This window comes from Ambystoma mexicanum, chromosome 2p, assembly GCF_040938575.1.
Source record: "Ambystoma mexicanum isolate Mex_15411 chromosome 2p, UKY_AmexF1_1, whole genome shotgun sequence".
NCBI lineage: Eukaryota > Metazoa > Chordata > Amphibia > Caudata > Ambystomatidae > Ambystoma > Ambystoma mexicanum.
In genome coordinates this window covers 1,386,149,285-1,386,170,019 of record NC_090923.1, presented here as the reverse complement: position 1 = coordinate 1,386,170,019, position 20,735 = coordinate 1,386,149,285, and the positions used below count along the sequence as shown (strand labels likewise).

General features: G+C 44.2%; 1 protein-coding gene across 1 annotated transcript in view; it reads left to right on the top strand.

The window, feature by feature from the left end:
- The window catches only part of LOC138567523 (D-serine dehydratase-like), a 516,199-nt gene that overhangs the window by 32,097 nt on the left and 463,367 nt on the right, over positions 1-20,735 (top strand). The window contains exon 2 of the mRNA XM_069645796.1: positions 3,771-3,935. Coding sequence (XP_069501897.1) covers positions 3,787-3,935 — 149 coding nt within the window. The 5' untranslated portion in view covers positions 3,771-3,786. The remainder of the gene's footprint in view (positions 1-3,770; positions 3,936-20,735) is intronic.

Genomic DNA, 20,735 nt, shown 5'->3' with positions numbered 1-20,735 from the left:
TCTGAGCAGGATGTCCCAGTATTTTGGCGGGGGAAATTTCTTCAAATACATTGGCAATACATTAACCATTCCCGGATCCACCCTCACCAATTTTCTCGAATTCATATCATTACATTGCTCAACCATAGAGGCCCAGTCACTAATCAGCAGTTTCTTCTTAACCGCTATATGATTGTGCAGAAGAGTCTTTTATCTGCACCACCTTATTTTACAAAAATGTTTCCACCGTCATCCTCCACCTTTCTAACGGCCCCTTTACCAGGCCTTTGTCTAGAGCCAAAATCTCAAAGGGCTTCATGTCCTCCGACAGGAAACATTTCCTGTATAAGGACACGATTTTCCATGCCACCATCCATTCTAATGATTGTAACCTTAGTTCCAACCTTATTACACACGCAGTCAGACTATCGGGGAGATTTATTACCTTACGCCAAAAGTGGCCCTCCATTTTTTTTCCAGCAATCACAAGATAGCCAAAGTACCGCCTCAGCCCCATAGGTGAGTTCTGTGCAACCTTTTGCTTATAAAAGGTTGTTATAGGTATGAGGGTGAATTTCCCATTTCGACACTGAAACACTCTACACTGATTTACCATAGAGATCATTCTTGACCAGAAATAGGTCAATTGGGCCGAGACGTTTTGATTCTTACTTAATGTAACTACAAAGTATACTATTGATTCAACCCTTTCTAGAGTGGAGCCTCCAACTTTCCACGCATACGTTGCCCTTCTTACTTTTCCTGCCTTTCCAATGGCAAGAATTTTATTTATTTTTTTTGCATTGATCTTCATGCCATATTTATTTAGGTAAGCTTCGAAGGCCATCAGACGGCGCTGAAGTGCAATAGGGGTAAGATCCAGAAAAACTAGATCGTCAGCAAATAGAATCCAGGGAACCACACGTCCATTGATTTAAGGCGGGAAAGCACGTACCGCTATCTGAGAAGATGCTAGATCCACCACATACAGGCAAAAAAGCAACGGGGCTAAGGCACATCCCTGCTTTAGCCCCCTAAATGCAAGGATTTTATTAGTTAATGTTCCCTTCTTAGACAACCTAATCTGTACAGAGGTACCCGTATATAGGGCCTCTATGGCATCCACTAAGTCTCCTGGACATCCCCATGCTCTGAGTTTAGCCGAAAGGCGCCCCCTGATGACCCCGTCAAAGGCCTGTTCATGGTCCATAAATGCCAAGAACAGTTTAGAACCCGCATCTAGTCTTTCTGCCTTTAAAAAGTTGATTATAAAGAGATTGCGGGGCGTGCCCACTCCCCTTACAAACCCTGTTAGTCTTGGGTCTAGGATCCCCGCCTTCACAGCCCACATTCTCAGGTCCTGCAAGAGTGCAGAGGCAAATAACTTACCAATAGAATCCAAAAGGGCGAAAGGGCGGTAATTTCTAGGATCCGCCCTATCGCCCTTTTTAAAGATAGGCACAATCAATGCCTCTCTCCATGACGGGGGGGGGGGGGGTTATCGTCTTATTTTTCATAATTTGCTTGAACATGATCACAAGGATTTTGCACCAAATATCTTTCTTTTTTTTCAAATCTTGCTCTGAGATGCCATCGGGTCCGGCCGCTCTCGAGGCACTCAAATTACCGATCATTGAACTTGCATCATGTTCGTCAAATAAGTAAATCCACCTGGGCACATTCACTCCTTGTTCTCACTCAGATCTCCTCCAGGATCGGTGTATAGAGTTTGGTAATGTTTAATCCAATCTCTCTCTGCTACCATGGCTAACATATTAACCTCCCTAAACACACCACCATTATTAATCAACTCCCAGGTGCTTTTTGAATTTTTCTCACACACTGCACGCAAGGTGCATTCAGCATCCTTTTGGGCCCTCAGAGATCTTGAGCTCCTACACCAATTTTTGTACACTTGCCGGAGTTTCCTGATCCTTTCCGATTTACCGGGTTTAGCATCCCCTCTAATCAATTTCACAGCCGTTCTCAGGCCTTTTCGTCTCTTTACTAATTCCAAATCATAAACATGCTGTTGTGACCATTGGGTCTTTTGACCCCTACCCATCGGTCTGGAACATTCTTTTAGGAGACCTCTATAGTTAATATTAGTAGGGTCTTCCCTTAACTGAATCCTGAGTCATTCATCAATCCTTTTTACCTCTTGTGCTTTTAAGCATAGGCGAATGCCACAATTCCCCCAAGACCACATCACTCACTCAACTTCTCTCGCTTCACCCTCTCCCCTTCCCATCTAAGACAGATGTCTAACAAATCGTGGTCACTCATCTTCTGAGGTCTAATAACAAATCTTTTCCTTCAAATTCTCTGAGACGAAACAATAATCAATACATGACACCCTGCTTCCACTTCACCACGTTGGGCGACCCGGAATGTCCCCTTCAGTTTGCCCATTGACCATATGCATCTGCCTAGGCTTCATACTCATCATCCATTGCCTCGCACTTTCATTCCACTGACTTTTAACCAGGACACTTCCCCCTTTAGCCATCAACCTGATATTCAAATCCCCCACAACCAAGATCTTCACTTCACCTCTCCCACTTCACAAATCGCCTCATCCATCACCTTTGTGATTGAATTCATAAAATGTGTCTTTTGCCTCATATTCACTCGCCAGGATATATTTATCCCCACTAGCGAGAATTCCTTCACGTTTTGAGCCTGTTTTAAATACACAGCTTGAACATAGGGGTTAGGGTATTCTGACTTGACAACCAACCATCCCTGGCTGCCATGCAAATAGAAGCCGGGGATCTGAGCGGAATACCACTTCTATTTCCATGGCATGGGCCTTGAGGTGCCAGCAGAAGACAGGGAGACAGATATTGAAGACTAGAACTGCACAGGGTTGCGTTTTGGAAAGGTGGGCGGCGGTTTAAGAGGGTCAGCAGCGGGGTCAAAGGAAAGGCCAAAAAATAGGGCATCGGTGGATAAGGCGCCAGCTTTGCATATGGACTTGCATCTGTTAATAAAGCACGCGATCATGCACAGATGATTGGCTGGAGCAAATTTCCTGGGCGCTCATAAAACAGGAGACCTCCTGGCCCCCCCTTCCAGTTTTGGAGGTTTCACGTCCCTACCTGGGCCCCACAAATACATTTGTGAAGTTGGCTCTCGGAAAATCATGAGGGCTGGTGCTAATAAACGTTAAACAGATAAAACATACCTGTTGCCATGTTTCCCCTTTCTTGCTGCACCTGTATTTATCCAGTCTTTTTACCATCTTCATTACGATTAGCCAGAAAGTGAGGCATGTTTTCATGTTTCTTTTTTTTTTTGGGGAGTTTTTTTTATTTTTATTATTTTTTTTTTAAGGAGAGCTGTTGTTTGGGCTGAGAGTAAGACACTGCAGACAATCCGCCAGCTTGCACCAGCTAAAACAGTCCATGATCCAAGCTTGCTGATTGGCTGGCTCCCTGTTGTGGGTTCTAATTCTAATAAAAGCAGAGAACATGGTCTGGCCTATAGGCAACTCTGGACTGGTGGGCCTCTGCACCTTGGGCCTCTTTTGTGCAGTATTTCACCATTTTCTCATAGGAGAAGGGTTGGGTTTGCTGAAAATATGTAATATGGGGCCACTTTGAACATTATTTCCAGGGCCTCTTTTGGTTCTCAGGCCACCCCTGGTCATGACTAAGTTTGCTCAATTCATGGGCGATGGATTCAGGACGCCCCAGCTCGCCGCTCATAACAGGCTTGAGTCGGGCCCTCTTGTTCAGCCTTGTTCCTCCGATGTTGATTAGGCTTCTGTCTGTCTTCTTTCCCACTAGGGCCTAACATTGGACGATGTGGGCCGGCCAGACCTTGACGAAGCTGCCCACCCCGGCCTTCACGGTGGACGTGAAGGTTGTGCAGAGGAATGCCCAGAGGATGATCGACCGGTTCCAGGCCCTCGGGGTGCAGCTGAGGCCGCACATGAAAACTCATAAGACTCTGTAAGTGGCGAGGGGGGCCTTTCGATCATCGATACCGAAGAGTGTGTCTGGGTCAGATAAGTGCAAGTGGTTGTTGCAGATAAATACACTTTAAAAAATGTTTAGACCTGGTGTTCGGTAAGATTTTAACCTTGGTGCAAAATGTACCTCACTTCTGAGAACCCCAAAACTTTTTGCTTTACTAGTGAATTATTTTTCCATATAACCTCAGTGAGTGGGAACCTTATTCCACACTCGCACAATCTTTTACTCTTTTTGTGGGTGTCATTTTTAAGACTCTACATGGCGTCCTTTTAATGTTATCCTCTTTGACAACTTTTGGTATATACCTTTTGATTGTTGCATGGTTGCCCTTGGGGCTCCCCTTTAACTTTCTATGGCACACCCCACCTTATGTGGAGTCCTGGGAAGACACAATGTATCCCCTTTCTCACTAGCACTGTAACAATGTTGTTACAGGGACAAGCTTATCTTTAATGGCTGGTGGCAGTGAACCTTTTTACTAATTTGGTGCACCTTTACCGCAGGCTGTTTCCAGAGCCCTGGTAAAGGCACCCATGGATGCTAATTTTACCAAAATGGCCCCCCTGTCTTCTTTTTCTGCCATTTTAGCATTCCTTGTCCTTTCTTGGATTATCCCCTGCCCTCCAGGGCAGGAAGGTCCTTTGTGTGATTTCTATCTTCGGTGGGAGATCTCAGTCAAGCCCGCCCCGGCTCCACAGTATCTGTGAAGGCAAGAAGCGAGAGAGGACTCCAAACCTTTGCACCACTTTTGTCTTCCAGCCTGCTTGTGAGAATCCAGTTCAAACTGGGAGCCTGGCTGTCCTGAAAGGACTACCAACCACCCAAGTTTGAATGTTTCACGTCTGTTCGATTCGCTGGGTTCCTGATTAAAGTCAGATCCTGGAAGCTGGAGAGGTAGTTGCCCACTGGACCTGAATCCGAAGAGGAAGACATTGCGGCTGAGATGATTTCCAGCGACTGTAGACCCTGCTGTGTAACCAGAGCCTGTTGTTACCCTTCCTTCCAAATGACCTGGGGACTCCAAAAATGATGACCCTGACCCAGAGCCTGGTGGGATCCACAAAACTTAAGAGGACCTGCATTGTGAGCAATCCCATGTCATGCTACAACCTTGCGTGGCTGCACTGCTCCAATACCCCGAGACCTCAAGCCATTGTGCTGTGCTTGGTGTTCCGAATTCCAAATCAAGCTGAAACTTTGCTGGCAACCTGCTGGCCCTCCAGAGACGTGAGTCGAGTCTTAAAGGTCCCTTCACCCTCGTGCTGGACCTTGGAAATGACAAGAATCCGACCGGCGATATTTAGTCTTCTTATGGCTACTGAAAAGGGCGCCAAAACCACAGAGCCATATCCAGACACTTCCCCATTGAACCCTGCTGCAGAAGCCCTTCCAGTGTCCTGTCTTCAGTCCTATCATCAGTCTTCATGACAGGGAATTCAGTGACCAGGTTTTTTGGCTGCAGATCCTGACGTTTCCCCAGCTGCCACCTCTTCTTCTGTGCTGAATAAACCATGTGAAGAACCTCTTGCCCAGAGCCTTCCCCGTGAACCCTGCTACAAAAACCCTTCCATTGTCCTGTCTTAAATCTTCATGATAAAGGAATTCAACAACCAGGTTTTTGGCTGCAGATCCTGAAGTCTGCCTGCTGGAACTCTTCTTCCGTGCTAAGGTACTGTGCGGGCTGGGGTACTTACTTACCTTAAGCCTTTGTGATTTCTGTAAAGCTTTAGGTTGTTCTTGTGATTGGGAGTCCTCTCATCCAGCGCACCCAGGCCCCTGCTGTAATCCTCCTAGGGTGTCTTCCCAGAAGTCCCTGGACCCTAACCAACTTTAAAGTGAACTAATTACTTGTTTGAACAGTCTTCCACAGGAACTCTGTTGCCTGCAACAGGACCCTATCTCGCCTTGCCTACAGCTGGCACCTAGACCACTAGGGTCCCTCGTCTGCATATGAGTGAACTCCTGCAATAGACTAGGGAAGGAATGGATAAGTAAAAGGATTCTGTCTTGAAAAGTACAAGTATTGAAAAGCACTTACTTGTGAAAGAGTTAGTTGGTAACTGTAACGCTGAGAGTGAGCAGTTACAAAAGTTCTTACTTACCTTGAATGTGTGTTGTGCCATTCTGAAAAGTATATATAAGGTTAATTTACTCACCTGTGAATTGGTTGTGCCTCTTCCAAAAAGTATTGCTCTATCATAGTATCCAAATGTATCTCATAAATATTAATGCGGGATATCCTGAAAACCTGACATGGATCCGGCCCTCAAGGACTGGAGTTGGACTATCGCCTCACAAACCCTCTCCATAATTTCCTTAAGCAAATTATACTTCCCCTCTTCCAGATAGCCCAGTTTATACTTAAAGTTCAAAAATTAAATGCTCAACATGAATCCAACTGCCCGGGCCTGATCTAATGCCACTGGGCCTCCTTTTATCTATTACATCCTTTGTAGTCGTTTACCCCTTGCCATAAAAGAAGCATTCTGCTGTATCGTCTCTTTAGACCAGTGTACGCCTACCTGCCCCAACTCTTAATAGTGGCTTGTGCCCAAGATTAAACCCCAGCATCTACATCCGTCACCCCTTCACCATGAGGGGTCTTAGGCTACTATCTCTCCTCTCTCCCTCCACGTGTTGCACTGACCTTTGTTCAGCTGTTCAGATAGCTTGCTTGAAAAACAAGACCTTTTATTTCTTTACCAACCTGGGAAACCAAAGCCTCCCGCCTGAAACCATTCAAACGTTTCCAGGAGGGAGAGAGGCCACCCCACACACCCTCCTCCGCCCGCTCCATGAGATAGGGTGACCAGACATCCCAGTTTTACCAGGAGTGTCGCCGTTTTTGGCTGCTCTGTCCCCCTTTCTGAAGATTAGGCTCCCATTGGAAACTACACCGGTCCCGGTTTTTGGTAGTAGGTCTTCATAGCTGGCAGGCACAGCTCGCACAGAAGAAATGCTGCATTTTACAACTTAAGATGGTGTTAGTTTGTATAAATTGATTATAACCTGTGTTTATTTGAACAGTAACACTTAAACCCCCTTCTCCTCCAAACGCTACTGAAGTGTATTGCCTTGACAGCCACTTTTAAGAGTTAGTCCTACTTTTATGTTAGTTGCCCTGTCCCAGTTTTTTACTTTTTAAATCTGGTCACACTACCATGAGCCCGAACCCATTTCTCTTTAGAGTGTCTTTATTTGAACATCGTCTTCTCAGTACTATACGCTTACTTACTCCTGTAAATATACTGCCACCGCAGGGCAACATTTATGTCAATGTCTATTCTATCCCACAAACGCAAGTGGATAAGTGACCACCTCATGCATTCCCTCTTCGTTTTTCTTCATGCACCATCACACTTCGCTGTCCCGCCAAAATCTCTATTCTTTGACACTTGATTCCCTTTTCACACGATCTAAACCCCGCGTCCACGAGATGACCTCTATGGAATGAGCGAGACATTCTGAGATCCTGCCATAATGCCACAGGCTTTGGAATTGAGATTTGATGAATTGGAGCTACAGCCGGCTCCTGGCCGTCTGGCATTCCCCACTAGGAAGGAGCTACCAGTAGGGAAACTGGAACGAGCCCATTTTATATCATTCCCCAATGGGGCTCATTACGAGTTGGGCAGTATTTTGGCTGTAAATCCGCTGGAATATCGCCCAATGGAATTACTGTTACTGCCACTTGGTCTGGCGTAATTACCGCTGGACCAAGGGGCAGAGTTAATTCCCATTTTTTGAGAGCCCATTGGACTCTATGGGCCATTTTTGTTGAAATTACTGCTGGCGGAATTACCAATGTGGTAATTTTACTGTTTGTGCCGATTTGTGGTGGAAAGTGGTGGTTTTACCTCCACCAGGACACTGGAGGTAAATCCCATACGCCAGAGCCTTTACTCGTAGTTTAGTGGAGCAGGAAAAGTGGCGTTAATTCTCTCACTGCCAATTTTTCCCCGCACCGCCATACTCGTAATGAGCCCCATCATGTTTACATGTGCTTTTATTCTTCTTATTACCATTCTGCAACACTTAAAGGTAGTGTGACATATGCATGTTTATAAAGTGCCAGTTGGCTCGGGGAAGCCAAATGTAGCTCCTGGTAACTCGTCTTTTCAAGCGAATCATGCTCTATTAGGCCAGAAGCAGGAGCTAAATGGCTCCCAGCAATTTTGAATCCTGCTGCCCTAGCTGGCCCATCAAGGACCCCTGTGGCTCACCACTGAGCAACAAGACATCATGCCCACAAGCCGCCACTGAGCAACAAGACATCATGCACACAAGCCGCCACTGAGCAACAAGACATCATGCACACAAGCCGCCACTGAGCAACAAGACATCATGCACACAAGCCACCACTGAGCAACAAGACATCATGCACACAAACCGCCACTGAGCAACAGGACATCATGCACACAAGCCGCACTTGCATATTCTTGCATAGAAGGCATCTTTTGGTTATTTAATAGAACATGCCGCTTCTGTTCTTGGAAGTGAACTACATATGGGGGGGGGGGTTGCATTCCGGACCTTGCTATCTATCAGGTGCTATTCGCGTCCTGGGAGCCGACATGCTCTAGCGGGCTCAGCAAAGGGGGGCCGTTAGAACAGCATAATTCAAGCCTTTAGCGGTATTATTCTAACATATTCTACCATATAACGAGACTGGCTGGCAGCTGTGAAATGATTAAATGCCCTGCAGCTCTGCTTCAAGGCTACATTCGGGAGGGAGCCGGGCATTCTTCCTGGCGCTGCCTACGTTTGTGTTTCAGCGAACTCTTGTTATCCTCACGGCCCTGCGGCCTTGTCCTTTTCACATACAGACAACAATGTTCCACAGTCGAGCAGTGTAAGCGGAAAATATACTGCGAATCAATAGGAACAGAAAGCAATGAGCAATGGTTAGAAAACAAAAGGGCGATTCTAGTTGCATCAAAATGGCCGTTCATTGGCAAACTCGAAAACCTATATTCTGTTGTATCGTGCATGAGACGGTTGGTCCACGGCCACCAAAATGTGTTTGCGGTCTCAAAGTAGAGGTATCCGTATTTCTAGACTGACAAACCCTCCTTTGGCCGTATGCCAAACGTCTCATCTATTTATTGAAACCTCCTCTAGTGGTGATGAATCTGAAGTAGTTATGTCTGAGTCTTGCATGCTATCGTGGACATCATTGTCTTCATCAATATCTATTGCCATCAACTCTTTCACTGCTCTCATCTCATTTGGGTCTGGGCTAGTTCGATCATGAGGTTGTTTTTTCTTTGTTATCATATGCATGCATCCTTCCGTACATCTCTGTTACCTCTGCGCAAACTATGGGTAAACAATGTATACAACAACAGCACGTTAGGAATATTCCGAACACCACTACTAATATTGAGATCAACTTCCATCCCCAAGATCGTAGTATTCCCCAAAACCAAGATCCTATTCCCCAGCTCCCTTCTCCCGTGGGGAGTTTAGAGCTTAGAATGTGCATTTTCTTTATTGCTTCAAAGATCGTGGGGGAATAGTCATCGACATAAACGCAACATGCTGATCCCACTATTTTGCAAATTCCCCCACGATCAACCAGGAGCACATCGAGAGCCATTCTATTTTGCAGCGTCATTAACCTGTTTCCTCTTTCTTCCAACGTCATGTTAAATAATATATCTGTTGTTGTGTTTATTGTATTCTTTAGGATTCTGGACAGTTGCATTATATTATAAGAGTTCACTATCTGTCATAAGAATGGAATGAAAGATTTCGCTACATCAGTTGCTATTAAAACACCTTTGTCAGTCCTTTTGACTCTAGTTCTGGATAATCTGGCCATGGCTGCTGTTTCTAAGAGGAATACTCCTGGGAACAGTAGCCCTAGGTAACAAGTACCTCCCCAGTTTCTGGGCAACCAAGGGTATGCCTTCTCTCCACATATAAAATAAACTGGATCACCTACGTATACTGGTTCTATTTCCCATTTTAGTACCACTGTATTCATACAACCAGTATATGTTCCGACTGAAAAAGAGCCTTTCTTTTTTAGACAAAAAGGGACAGTTCTTGGGCTATAATTCACTGTGTAAGATGGGGGAATTGCATCTTTGTCCCCTTCTGTTCTTACATGAAACGTCATTACAGATGTTTTTTCTGGCGGGGACAATCTATCTCGTCTATTTTGTCATGTTATCTTCCGTGTACTTTTCCTCGTGGGCTCTGGGGCTATTACTTGTGTTTTATGGAAAATGGAACAACCCACAGGCTTCATTATTATCTCCTCAAACTCATTCATGTTGGTTCTGTCTAACTGACCCGTATTACTCTCATTCCACTTCCCATAGAACATTGCACCTAAAGATGCACTACATGCAGAACTTAATGGTAATGGCTGCACATACCACCCTATTCCTTTTCTGGCATGCTGTGGTAAATGGGCACATACCCAGCAGTTTGTTTTCTTCAGGATTGCATGTGTTATGTTCATTATCAGTAGTAAGGTGTTATTTCCAAAACCTTCTGTGTTTTTCTTCCATTGGGGGTAGGGTATAAGTGATCACCTGAACCGGGCTTTCAGTAGTGGATATATTAATTATTGGTAAAAACATTTCTAATGGGTGTATTGTTTCTACCCACCATAATATTAGGGCTGTCGATATTGGTGCTACCACGCTCATAAAGCACATTATTATCGTTAGTGCTGGTATACAATTTGTTTTACCATGCGTTTTCCTTAAACGTATAGTCTTTATAACTGACTCATTCTCAGCGGTTGCGGTGCAGGAGGAGGCTAGAACCGGTCCCGGCATGTTTCTCGTCGTCTTTCTTCTTCCTTATCACAGTTCGTTGTGGATATCTCTCTTCGTCGCGCTTGCTCTGATGTCTATAAGTTCAGTGGAATTCTCACAGTTCAGTTTTGCCTGTTCTTTTTAGCCTGGATTCGATTATTCCTTTTTAGGCGAGATCACTTGTCCCTTCTTATACTGCTCAGAGGACCTTTGATCAGTTATCGCCTCAGTATCATGTGCGCCCAGCTTGTCCGCTCTGGTTCCAGACACATGTACTGTTAATCAATGATCTCACTTGCCATAGTACCATGTGCGCCCAGCTTGTCCGCTCTGGTTCCGACACATGTACTTTTTACGATCGCACCGAGGAGCCGCGAGTCTTGAATTGTCCGATTTGCACAATTCTCATGCTTCTCTCCTCTACACCCCTGGTTCCTTCTCCGTCCATGAGCTGAACCACAGGTTGACATAAACGCCAAAAAAAAAAGAATGTGGATCACTTTGTCTTCCGAGGCCGCAGGTTATATCGCCTTGATCTTGGTATCGTATGATCCGTGAACAGTGCCGGTGCACTTTTGTTTTTTTTTTTTTTTTTTTGTTTAATTGTATTACAATTTTTACAAATTCTGTCCTGATTTTTCCTGTCTTTATTTGTTGTTTCTCGTTGTGACTGTTGTGTAGTTTTCTGTTTGTTACAAAGTTTGGAGCTTTCTTTTATTGGTTTTTTCCCTCTAGCTTCAATTTTTTCAAAAAGTTTGCTGTTGCCACAGTCAAAGATGTGGAATTGCCACACATTAGCATGTTCCACCAAGTTTCTTCGTTTGCCGTTAGGTGCCGAGCTCTGAGTGGATTAAGATAGATAGTTCGCAGCTTTTTTGTTCCTGAACAATGAAGGTGGAGATGGCGTAATGTTTTGTTTCCAATCATCTCACAATATCGACAGTTTTTAGTAGTCGACTGTTTTCTTCGAAAAAGAATCTCATTGGTTTTCAGTAAATTCAGCCTTGCTCTCAAAAAAGTTGTTCTCAATCGTTTGTCTGGAAACTTTTTTAAGTAGTTTCTGACCTCATCTATTTTTTGGGTGTTCATTATGTGATGTGTGGAAGTTGGGAGATCTTCTGCTTTGTCTAAAGTCTCAATCCAGTCTTGTATTTTAAGTTTTCTCTTTATTTTTCCAGGGATCCTTTCTATATCCCATTCAGAACATCCGATTTTAGCCACCTGTTCCAACAGTCTGCTGTACCCACTTGTTAACATTGGGTTTTTTTCGCTCCTCATCTCTTGGAGTATGATCTCCAGAATTTTTGGTCTAGGGTGCCTTATGATTTTACCCAGCAATAATAGGCTGTTTCTCGTCACCACGGATTCCAATGATTGAAGGCTCAGTTCACGTCGGATAATTGCAACGGGAGTGGAGTTTGGAAGTCGTAGCACTCTACGCCAAAATGTACCTTCAAGTTTAGCCCATAGAGTCTTCGGCAGATCTAACATAGCTTCTGCTCCATAGGTCAGAGTTGGACAGACCTTTGCTCTGTAGAAGTTTATTAAAGGAAGAATTGAAAATTTCCCACATTTTCTATCCAACGATATTGCCTGTGCTGCTAAGGTTTTTGTTTTGGTTATGAGATGTTCTTGCATCATTTTATCGATTTTACTGGACGAGAGTTTCACCCCTAAGTAAGTACAGCTTTTAGCTGTTTCCAGTTTCTCAGAATTTGCGAACCATTGCGATCTTTTTTTTGGTCTTGTTGGTTCTTCTAAGATCAGGATTTTTGTTTTTGATGTATTAAGTTCTAGGTCGTTTTTTTTCAAGTAGGCTGTGAAACTGTCTATTTGTCTCTGGAGTCCAATTGCTGTTTGGTCAAGCAGTAGAATGTCATCTGCATAGAGCAGTCTTATCACCTTTGAATCACCTATTTGTGGTGGAAATGATCGAGTGTCACAGAATCTGCTATGTCGGCCATGTAGGCCTTGTACAGCGCCGGCGCCAGAGGGCAGCCTTGTTTCACACCTCTGGCCGTTTTTATGTTTTCAGACATCCAACCTACTTCGTTGAGCCGGATTTTAATCAACGTTTCACTGTATAGCGCTTTCACTGGATCAAGAATGGATGGTGGACATTTTTGTTTCTCCAGTTTTCTCCACAGTTTATTCCTATTCACGCGGTCAAAAGCTTGGACCAAATCAATTGAAGCAATGAATATTGATGGATGCCCCTCAAAGACTTTTGATTTTAATATACTGATCAGCATAATGTTTACTGACGTTCCCAAGTTCTTTTCAAATCCTGATTGGAAGGGGTCAGTTGTTTTTGCTTCTTTTTGCCATATCTGAAATTCATCCAACAACAGGGATCCGAAAGGTTTGCCGAGCACGTCTAATAGTGCAATCGGCCTGTAATTTCTCGGATCGTGCCCTGGGCCCTTTTTATAAATTGGGACCATGTTTGCTGTCTTCCACGTATCAGGGATGGTTTTTCGAAAGCCTTGATCTTCTGAAGATTTCTGATATTATTGGAGCCCAAATTTCTGCATTCTGTTTCAAGTGGGCGTTGGAGATGCCGTCTGGGCCAGGGGCACGGGAGTTGTTCAAATTCTTAATCTTTGTCAAAATATCCTCCTCTGAGCATACTATCCAGGTTGCGTCATCTTGGGTAGTCGCTGTTGCTTCTTCTGGGATAGGATCTTTGTATAGGTCAGTATAATGTTCTCCATTTTTTTCTGCAACACTGTTTATAGTTCTTGTGTCCGTAGGCGAGGTTTTGTGTTTTATGATTGCCCAAAAATCTTGAGTTTTTTTTTACAGACTGCTCTCAGCATGTTCTCTGCGTCCACTTGATATAATTTCCAGCGTGTCGATTGTATCCACGATTTGTACAGTCTTTTAGTTTTGGATGCCAAGTCTACGTTTGTCTGTGTTGGGTTTGTTCGTGCAAGCCGAGTAGCCTTTCTTAGATTTGATTTCTTTAACCTCAGTTCTTCATTGTAAACATGTAAATGTGTTTTGTCATCTGCTCGTATGCGTTGTGGGTGTAGATAAGGGATCAAAAGAGGGCTGTAATCCAGATTTTCTTTTGAAGCGTTTGAGGTTTTTTGTCCATTATAAGCTGCCGTGATAGAAATTATGCTTTCTGTTGTAATTTTCAATCGATTTCCTTGTTGGTTTAGTTCCAGGTTTTTTGGCATTATCACCGGCATCCTTTTTTTTGCTGGCCACATTGCAGTTAGTAGATTGTGGTCACTCGCCGTGGTTTTCACTACCTTGAAACTTCTGGTTGAGAGATATAGCTCTTTTGAGGCAAAGATATAATCAATTGTGCTTCTTCTGCCAGCACTTTCCCATGTTGGAATTCTGGATTCGGCCGATTCTAGGGAATTTAGGTTGTACAGATCCCACGATTCCATCAGTTTTGTCCATGCTACACCTCTTGCTATTGATTGTGCATTGCCCATGTTATGAGTTGTCCTTTCCATCTCAAATGCAGGGCAGGTGGCATTTAGGTCGCCACATATCAAGGTGTGGTCCATGTCGTACCTCTCAGTTGCATCTGTTAGAATTTTCTCCACGTTATTTATGAAACTCTTGGTCTTTGTCACCGTCGGATTCCAATAGACGTTTAGTAGTAGGATAAGGTCCTGCTTGAGTTTTTTTTGCGTAGACTCTTCTTTATTCCATTCTAACAGTGTTGCCTGAATTGTCAGAGATATCAGGTTGTGAACTATTCTGAGAGCACAACCGCTTTTTACAGCTGTCAACAGGCCTGAGGTAGGACGTCCACTTTCTCCTTTTTGTGCCGGAGAGAGTAATAATTCAAAGCCAACCAGGCTCGGCTGAGATAGTAACCAGGTCTCCTGTAAACGTATCGGGTCAAATAGGCCAAGGTTCACATCTCCTGAATAAGTCAGGTGGATGTGGCCTCTTGTGTTCCACGAGCCAATAATGATGTTTTGGTCTGGTTCTTCAGCCGCCTGATGCTCTTTTAACGTCTCTCCATCTAAGTTGTCAGAGGGACGATTTGGTTGCTATTTCCTCACATATATTGTCAACGGCGAAGGGATCCATGCCCATTTATTAAGGTTCTTTTCTGTCTTTTTCGTCTGCATCTGCGTTGAGACATTTCCATAGGTGGTGCGTTTTTCTTGTTCTCTGGTGATCTGTGTAAGAAGCGGACCTTTAGGCTTTCTTGGAGATGGTCTTTGTGATTTCTTGTCATTTTTCGTCCAGCTATCTTGGGAAAGAGAGTTTTCTCTGGTCTTTGCTCTTTCCTTGTCATTTTTCTTCTTTGAACCACTTTGATCTAATGTTTCTCGTGATTTACGAATATCCTCTTGATTCTTTTCGCTCATCTTCTTCAAATGTTAGATTGAATTTTCTCTTTGTTCTAGATCGTCTTTCAGTTATAGGTGTTATCTGGGAGGTTTTTCTTGTTTCTTTTTCATTTGTCTCATATCTGCGTTTTACTCTTGCATTGTGCAGATCGTCTCTTCTATGCCCTCTTTCGTCTGCTGTAGTTTCTCTTAAGGTATACCCTCTTTTGACTAGGTCTCCTGCCACAGATAACAGGAGTTTTTTCACTGTATAAGATGTAATATGCAGGAAGATGCTGTCTGTCCGGGCTTTGTGTGCAAACTCCACTATGTTTAAATCCACACTTTTAATTTGATCTCCTATGTGCACTTTTTGTAGTAGCCTCATAGTTGCTTTTCTATTTAGTAAGATCCTTTCCCCATTTTTGTCACTTTTTTCTAATTTCAAGGTACGTGATGAGTTACTTTTGTGAGTGAAAATTGTTGATGTCCGAGTGGGGTTTAACTGTATGGAGTAGTCCAATGGTCTTCTGTTTATTCTGGTTTTTCTTTCTGAGTGTCTGTCACCTGAGCTAGTTTTTTCTCTTCTTTCGAATCGGTTTTCTGGTGTTTCTGCACTTTTTCTATGTGAGGATGTTTCTGTTTTATTTTGTCTTGCATTTTGATTGTGTTGAGAGTATTGTTTATGACGGGTTCCACTATTCGGTGTGTTATCAGCCCTTTCGTCCTCATGTTTTTCCTTTTTAGTCTGTGTAGGGCGATCCTTATCACTTTCGTATTTGGTTTTGTTTATCTTTGTGTTAGCCAATCGGAACAGCGTTTTCCTTTCTGGAGTTATCCGACTTCTTCTATATCTTAGGTCATCTGTTTTATATTTCTCTTTTCCAGATGCCTTTGATTGTGTCGGCTTATTTGTAACTCTTGGATCTGTTCTTGGGGAAGTATCTTCCACAAAGGGCACCTTTCTTTTCTTTCCACTTGGGCGGGGTATTTCCGACTCTGAGTTTTCGATCGAATATGTACTTAGGTCTGCCAAATCAAGCGAACTCTCCTCCACATGTTTATGTGTTGATTTCGTGTTTGTTTCTTTTAGTTCACTTTCTGCAATTTTAGTTTTTCGGTCAGTCCCAGCTATCCACTTGGACATGCATAAGTTTACATTTTTTCTATGCATTGTTTATCCTCTGCAGTTGGTCCTTTTGCACTTAGTTTTACTTTTTGGCATGAGCTATTTTTTGTGGTCTTCTTTCTTTGAGATTGATGGTCATTCTCATTTGGGTCCCTCATCGACTGGTTTTCTTTGTATTCCTCTTTTAAGTCTTTTTCAATTTTCTTTAGGTTCGTTTCTTTTTTCTCTTTGGTTTTAGTCGGTCTCCAGTTTATTTTTGCTGTGATTTCTGTTTGTTCATCTTCGTAACCATTTTTCTTATTTTCAATCTGGTCAGTTTGAGAACTAGAGGATACTGCTTTTTTTTTAAACTGGAACACCTCCATTTTGTCCGTCATGGTGCCTTGCTCCTTTGAGGATGCCTTCCATGCCTCTAAGGCTGTTATGTATCCTTCCAAGTGTGTTAGCTTCATACTGCAAGCTGCTAATAATGAAGTATGGTCTTTTAATGTCTCATTTATTGTTTCGTATAATTTCCCGAAAGGTGCCAGTGCGCGATGGTCACAACTGACATAACAGGTAAAATGTCCACCTTATTGACGGGTGAGTTTTTTTCTTTTTTCAATGGGGTTTCACTTTCCAATTTCGCTTTGTGTGGCGTGGGAAACAGGAATCGTATGGCATCTGCCGAGACATCTCGTTTTTTGTGTAGCGGCGGGTGGTTCCAGCCCAGGGTATTCTCTCTGTGTTTTAGCATTTTTTTGTAATTCAATATTGCCTCTGCCAGTTTTATTTCTTCTTGGTTGCACAGCTGGGTTGGTTTTGGCTTTGTAGAGCTGTCTGCTTTTTTTTCCTCTTTTTCGATTTTATTTTCATTGAGTACAATCTCAATGTTATTTTCCCCTGAATTAGCTGGTTGTGTAAGCACCGGATTTTCATTTTCGTTATTTGTTATCTTTATTTTTTCTCTGTCCTTTTGTTTTCTCCCATCTGGTCGGAGTTTGGTTTGCCTTCTTGTTTATTTTCTTTGTCCTTTTCTGATATTACTGTTTGCAATGTTGAATTTTTCTTATCTTCCTCAAAAACCTGTGGTCTGTTCTCTTTAGTTCCACTATCTGTACCAATTTTAATTGTTTCTGGCTTTTGACGTGAGGGGAGTTGGCTTGGATGCCAACGTATATGCGATTGTAAAACTCCCCCCTCTGATGACTTTTCTAACTTTGATGAGAATATTTTGTTTCTTTGAGGGGATGGTGGGATTCCTGCCAGAATTTCTAAATCGGAAAGTTCAAAACGATTTACTATAGGAGGCTTCCCTAATTTTTCAAAGAATCCTCCGATCGGGTTGTTATACGGGAGTGTTGATTTTCCCGTTTTTTTCATTTGTAGTTTTGGTGGTAGTCTGTTATTCAGAGTCGATGAATTAGTTGGATTGTATTTATTGGCTCCTTGTCTTTTTGTTTGTTGATCCATTAGAAATTCGTTTTCTTTATTGTCAGGAAATGTTTGTACTTCATTTTCTTTCCTGTTGTCCTCAAATAGGTGTTTTATTTCTGTTTTGTGAGGCTCCTCTTCTTGAGTTTCTGAATGCGAGTAGGTATGTGTTTTAGCCCAGTTGTGTTCCCTCAGAATATTTAATTCTTCCATATCTCCCATTTCTTGTTCCTCCGAGTATGATAGAGTGATGTTTTGACAGCTAGTGTCTCTACACTCTGATTGATTCCATTCCGGGCTGGGTAAGTCGGATCGCAATGTCACTGGATGGACCTCACTTTTGCATATTTGTATATCATTTAGAACGAGCCTCTTGTTTATCTTTGTCGCTTTATTGTCTGTGAGCTCTCTTGAGTCCTTTATAATCTTTTGTGTATGGCCCGTTGAGTTTGTTCGTATCTTTACACTCCTTCAGTGCGCCACCAGAGGGCGTCTCCTCAGCCCGCACGGTTTCGGGCCCGCGAGCTCCGTTCCCCAACAGCTCCGCGCTCAGCCCTGAAACCACCCGTGCAGGCTCCACGCCCATGTCTGTGTACTTGTGCTCTTTCGTTGCAGCCTCGTCGGATGTCTCCTCCTCCTGCGCGGTGGCGGGCCCACGGGCTCCGCTCCCCAAGAGCTCTGCGCTCAGCCCTAGAACCACATGTGCCGGATCCGCCTCATTTCCTCTTGCCTCCTCTCCCTTCTCATCGCGATCTCTCGCTCGACCACCGCTGGCCCCCTTGACTGAGCCCAGCCCATCAAGAACGGGCGACGGCGGAGCCAACCTCGGTCTCTCTAGGAATCCTTCACCTCCTTCATCGCCGGCCTCACCCCATGGAGACCGAGACGGCGGACACCCACTCCGGAGCCCACACCCCTCCAAGATCAGCGGCCGCTCACATCCGACGCATCCCAGCTCAAGATCAACTTCTTCTCTCCAAGGTGGCTCATATTGGTGAGGGGACCTGAGGGGGGGTATAAGAGGAGAGGCTGTGCTGTTACCTAAGTTTGCGGTCTCTGTTGCTTTGTTTGGTGATTTTTTTTTTTTTTATTTTCACTCGACGCTGATTCTTTTGTTTTTTGTACGCCGCTCCTTAACACGCGGCCCTTTTCTTCGTATTAATTTGGCCGAGGCTTATTAGCCCCAATGATATCCTCCATGATGCCACAGTCACCAATACTTTAGATGTTTTTTTCTTAGGAGGTGAGTTAGTAGTGATCGGGCAAAGTCGATAGGATAGAGGCCAGTACTTTTGTCTGTTCTGTGTGTGCGATTTAGGCACTTTGTTTTAATCCTCTTTTGGGTTGATAGGCATAGTCGTTACGCAGTGGACAGTGCGCCAGTAGCCGGACTGCCAGACTGCACCTCCTCGCAGCTCTCCGCGGCCGCTCCGCGGCCAAAATGGGTTTTTAAACCTTGTAGCAATGAACACAGTAGACAGACTTCCACAGCAAACTGCCTCTGCTCTAAATTGAGGGAGGTGATGGACGTTCGACCACTGAGGAAGAGTATTCTTCCTCAGTGCACTTTCAGATTCAGGCTTGAAGTCAGCCTGTGGCGCTACTGCAGGTGCTGGTGTGCGCCGCGCCAATGATGCAGATCTGTTTTTTGGCGTGCTGGTGGGTGCCAAAGGGGTACACGATTTGGTTTTGCTGGTATCTGCAAGGCAGATTTCACGTCGGTCAGCAGTGATGTTGATTCTGCTGGGCAACGTTGGGGCACTCTTTGCCCTTCCCCTTTTTTGGCAATCGTCTCAGGCTTTGTTTCGAGTTTCACGGCTCGTTTTGGCAGATTAGGTGGCTGCTCACTGGCAACAGTTTCTTTTGTTTCTGGGACCGCTGTCTCTTTCCGGTCATCAGTATCAGGCAAGACTTTCAGTGCAGTTGGAATCTTTTTGCCATGGGTGGCATGGATCCATGACTTCCTTCCATCCACCCGTATTGCCGTCTGCGTTGCCAAAAGTACTTTATGGGGCCCGCGCCACCTAGGTGCTAATGATGACTTTCTTTCAAAGCAGCACCCAGTCTCCTGGCTCCAGCGTGTGCTCCGGACCGGTATACCGTACTGGTAATGCCTCCTGCACCTGCTGATGAATCAAACACAATTTCTGCATTAAAAGGCCACAATAAGTACTAAGCACAGGATGTTCTATCTCACTAAGTCGTTTTGGCTGAGGTGCGCACCAAACATTTGCCGGCCTCCCCATTACGATTTCGTACGGGGAGAGCCCAGTTTTAGCCTGTACAGACGTACGCATGTATAATAGTGCTATTGGTAATGCATCCACCCAACTCAACTTGCTTCCCGCACAAATCTTGCTAATATTTGATTTAAGAATCCTGTTGTGCCTCTCCACAAGACCGGCAGAACTCGGATGCCTTGAACTATGGAATCTCTTATCAATCTGGAGATCAGCACATATCTGTAATACCACTGCACCCACAAAATGCGGTCCATTATCAGACCATAGGACCCGGGGCAAGCTAAATCTGGAAAAATACTCCTTCAACATTACTTTTGCCGTACTTATTGCGGTGCAATCTTTTAAAGGATATGCCTCCACCCACTTACTGAATGCACAGATTACCACCAAGACGTATTTTACGTTTTGGCACCTCTCCATCTCTATGAAATAAAAATAAACTACCTCAAACGGCATGGAGGGCAGGCCAAAACTGCCTGTTGGAGTCACTGTTCCCTTCCCTACATTGTGTTGTAAACACGTGATACAGTTCTGCACCAACCTCTCTGCATTCTTTTTTATGTTTACATTCTGACATACTGTAGAAAGGTGCTGTATCATTTTCTTTGCACAGATGTGCGTAGGGCTGTGGGCCATAGTGACCATTGCAGTCACATACGAATTTGGCAACATCCAGTTTCTAGTTCCCTTGTCCACCCAAAAACCCTCCAAATCCAACTCAGCAGATCCCTCTGCCCATCCCTGTATTTCATCGGCCGTAGCCTCGGCCTGCATTTCTTTGGCAGTCGCAACTCCATCTTCTATCATACAGGGCACTTCCTCTGTCTGAACCGTCATCATCCTGGTATTCAAATCAGTGGCAGTTTGTTTCGCAATTCTGTCTGCAAACGCATTTCCCTCTCCTATTTTGC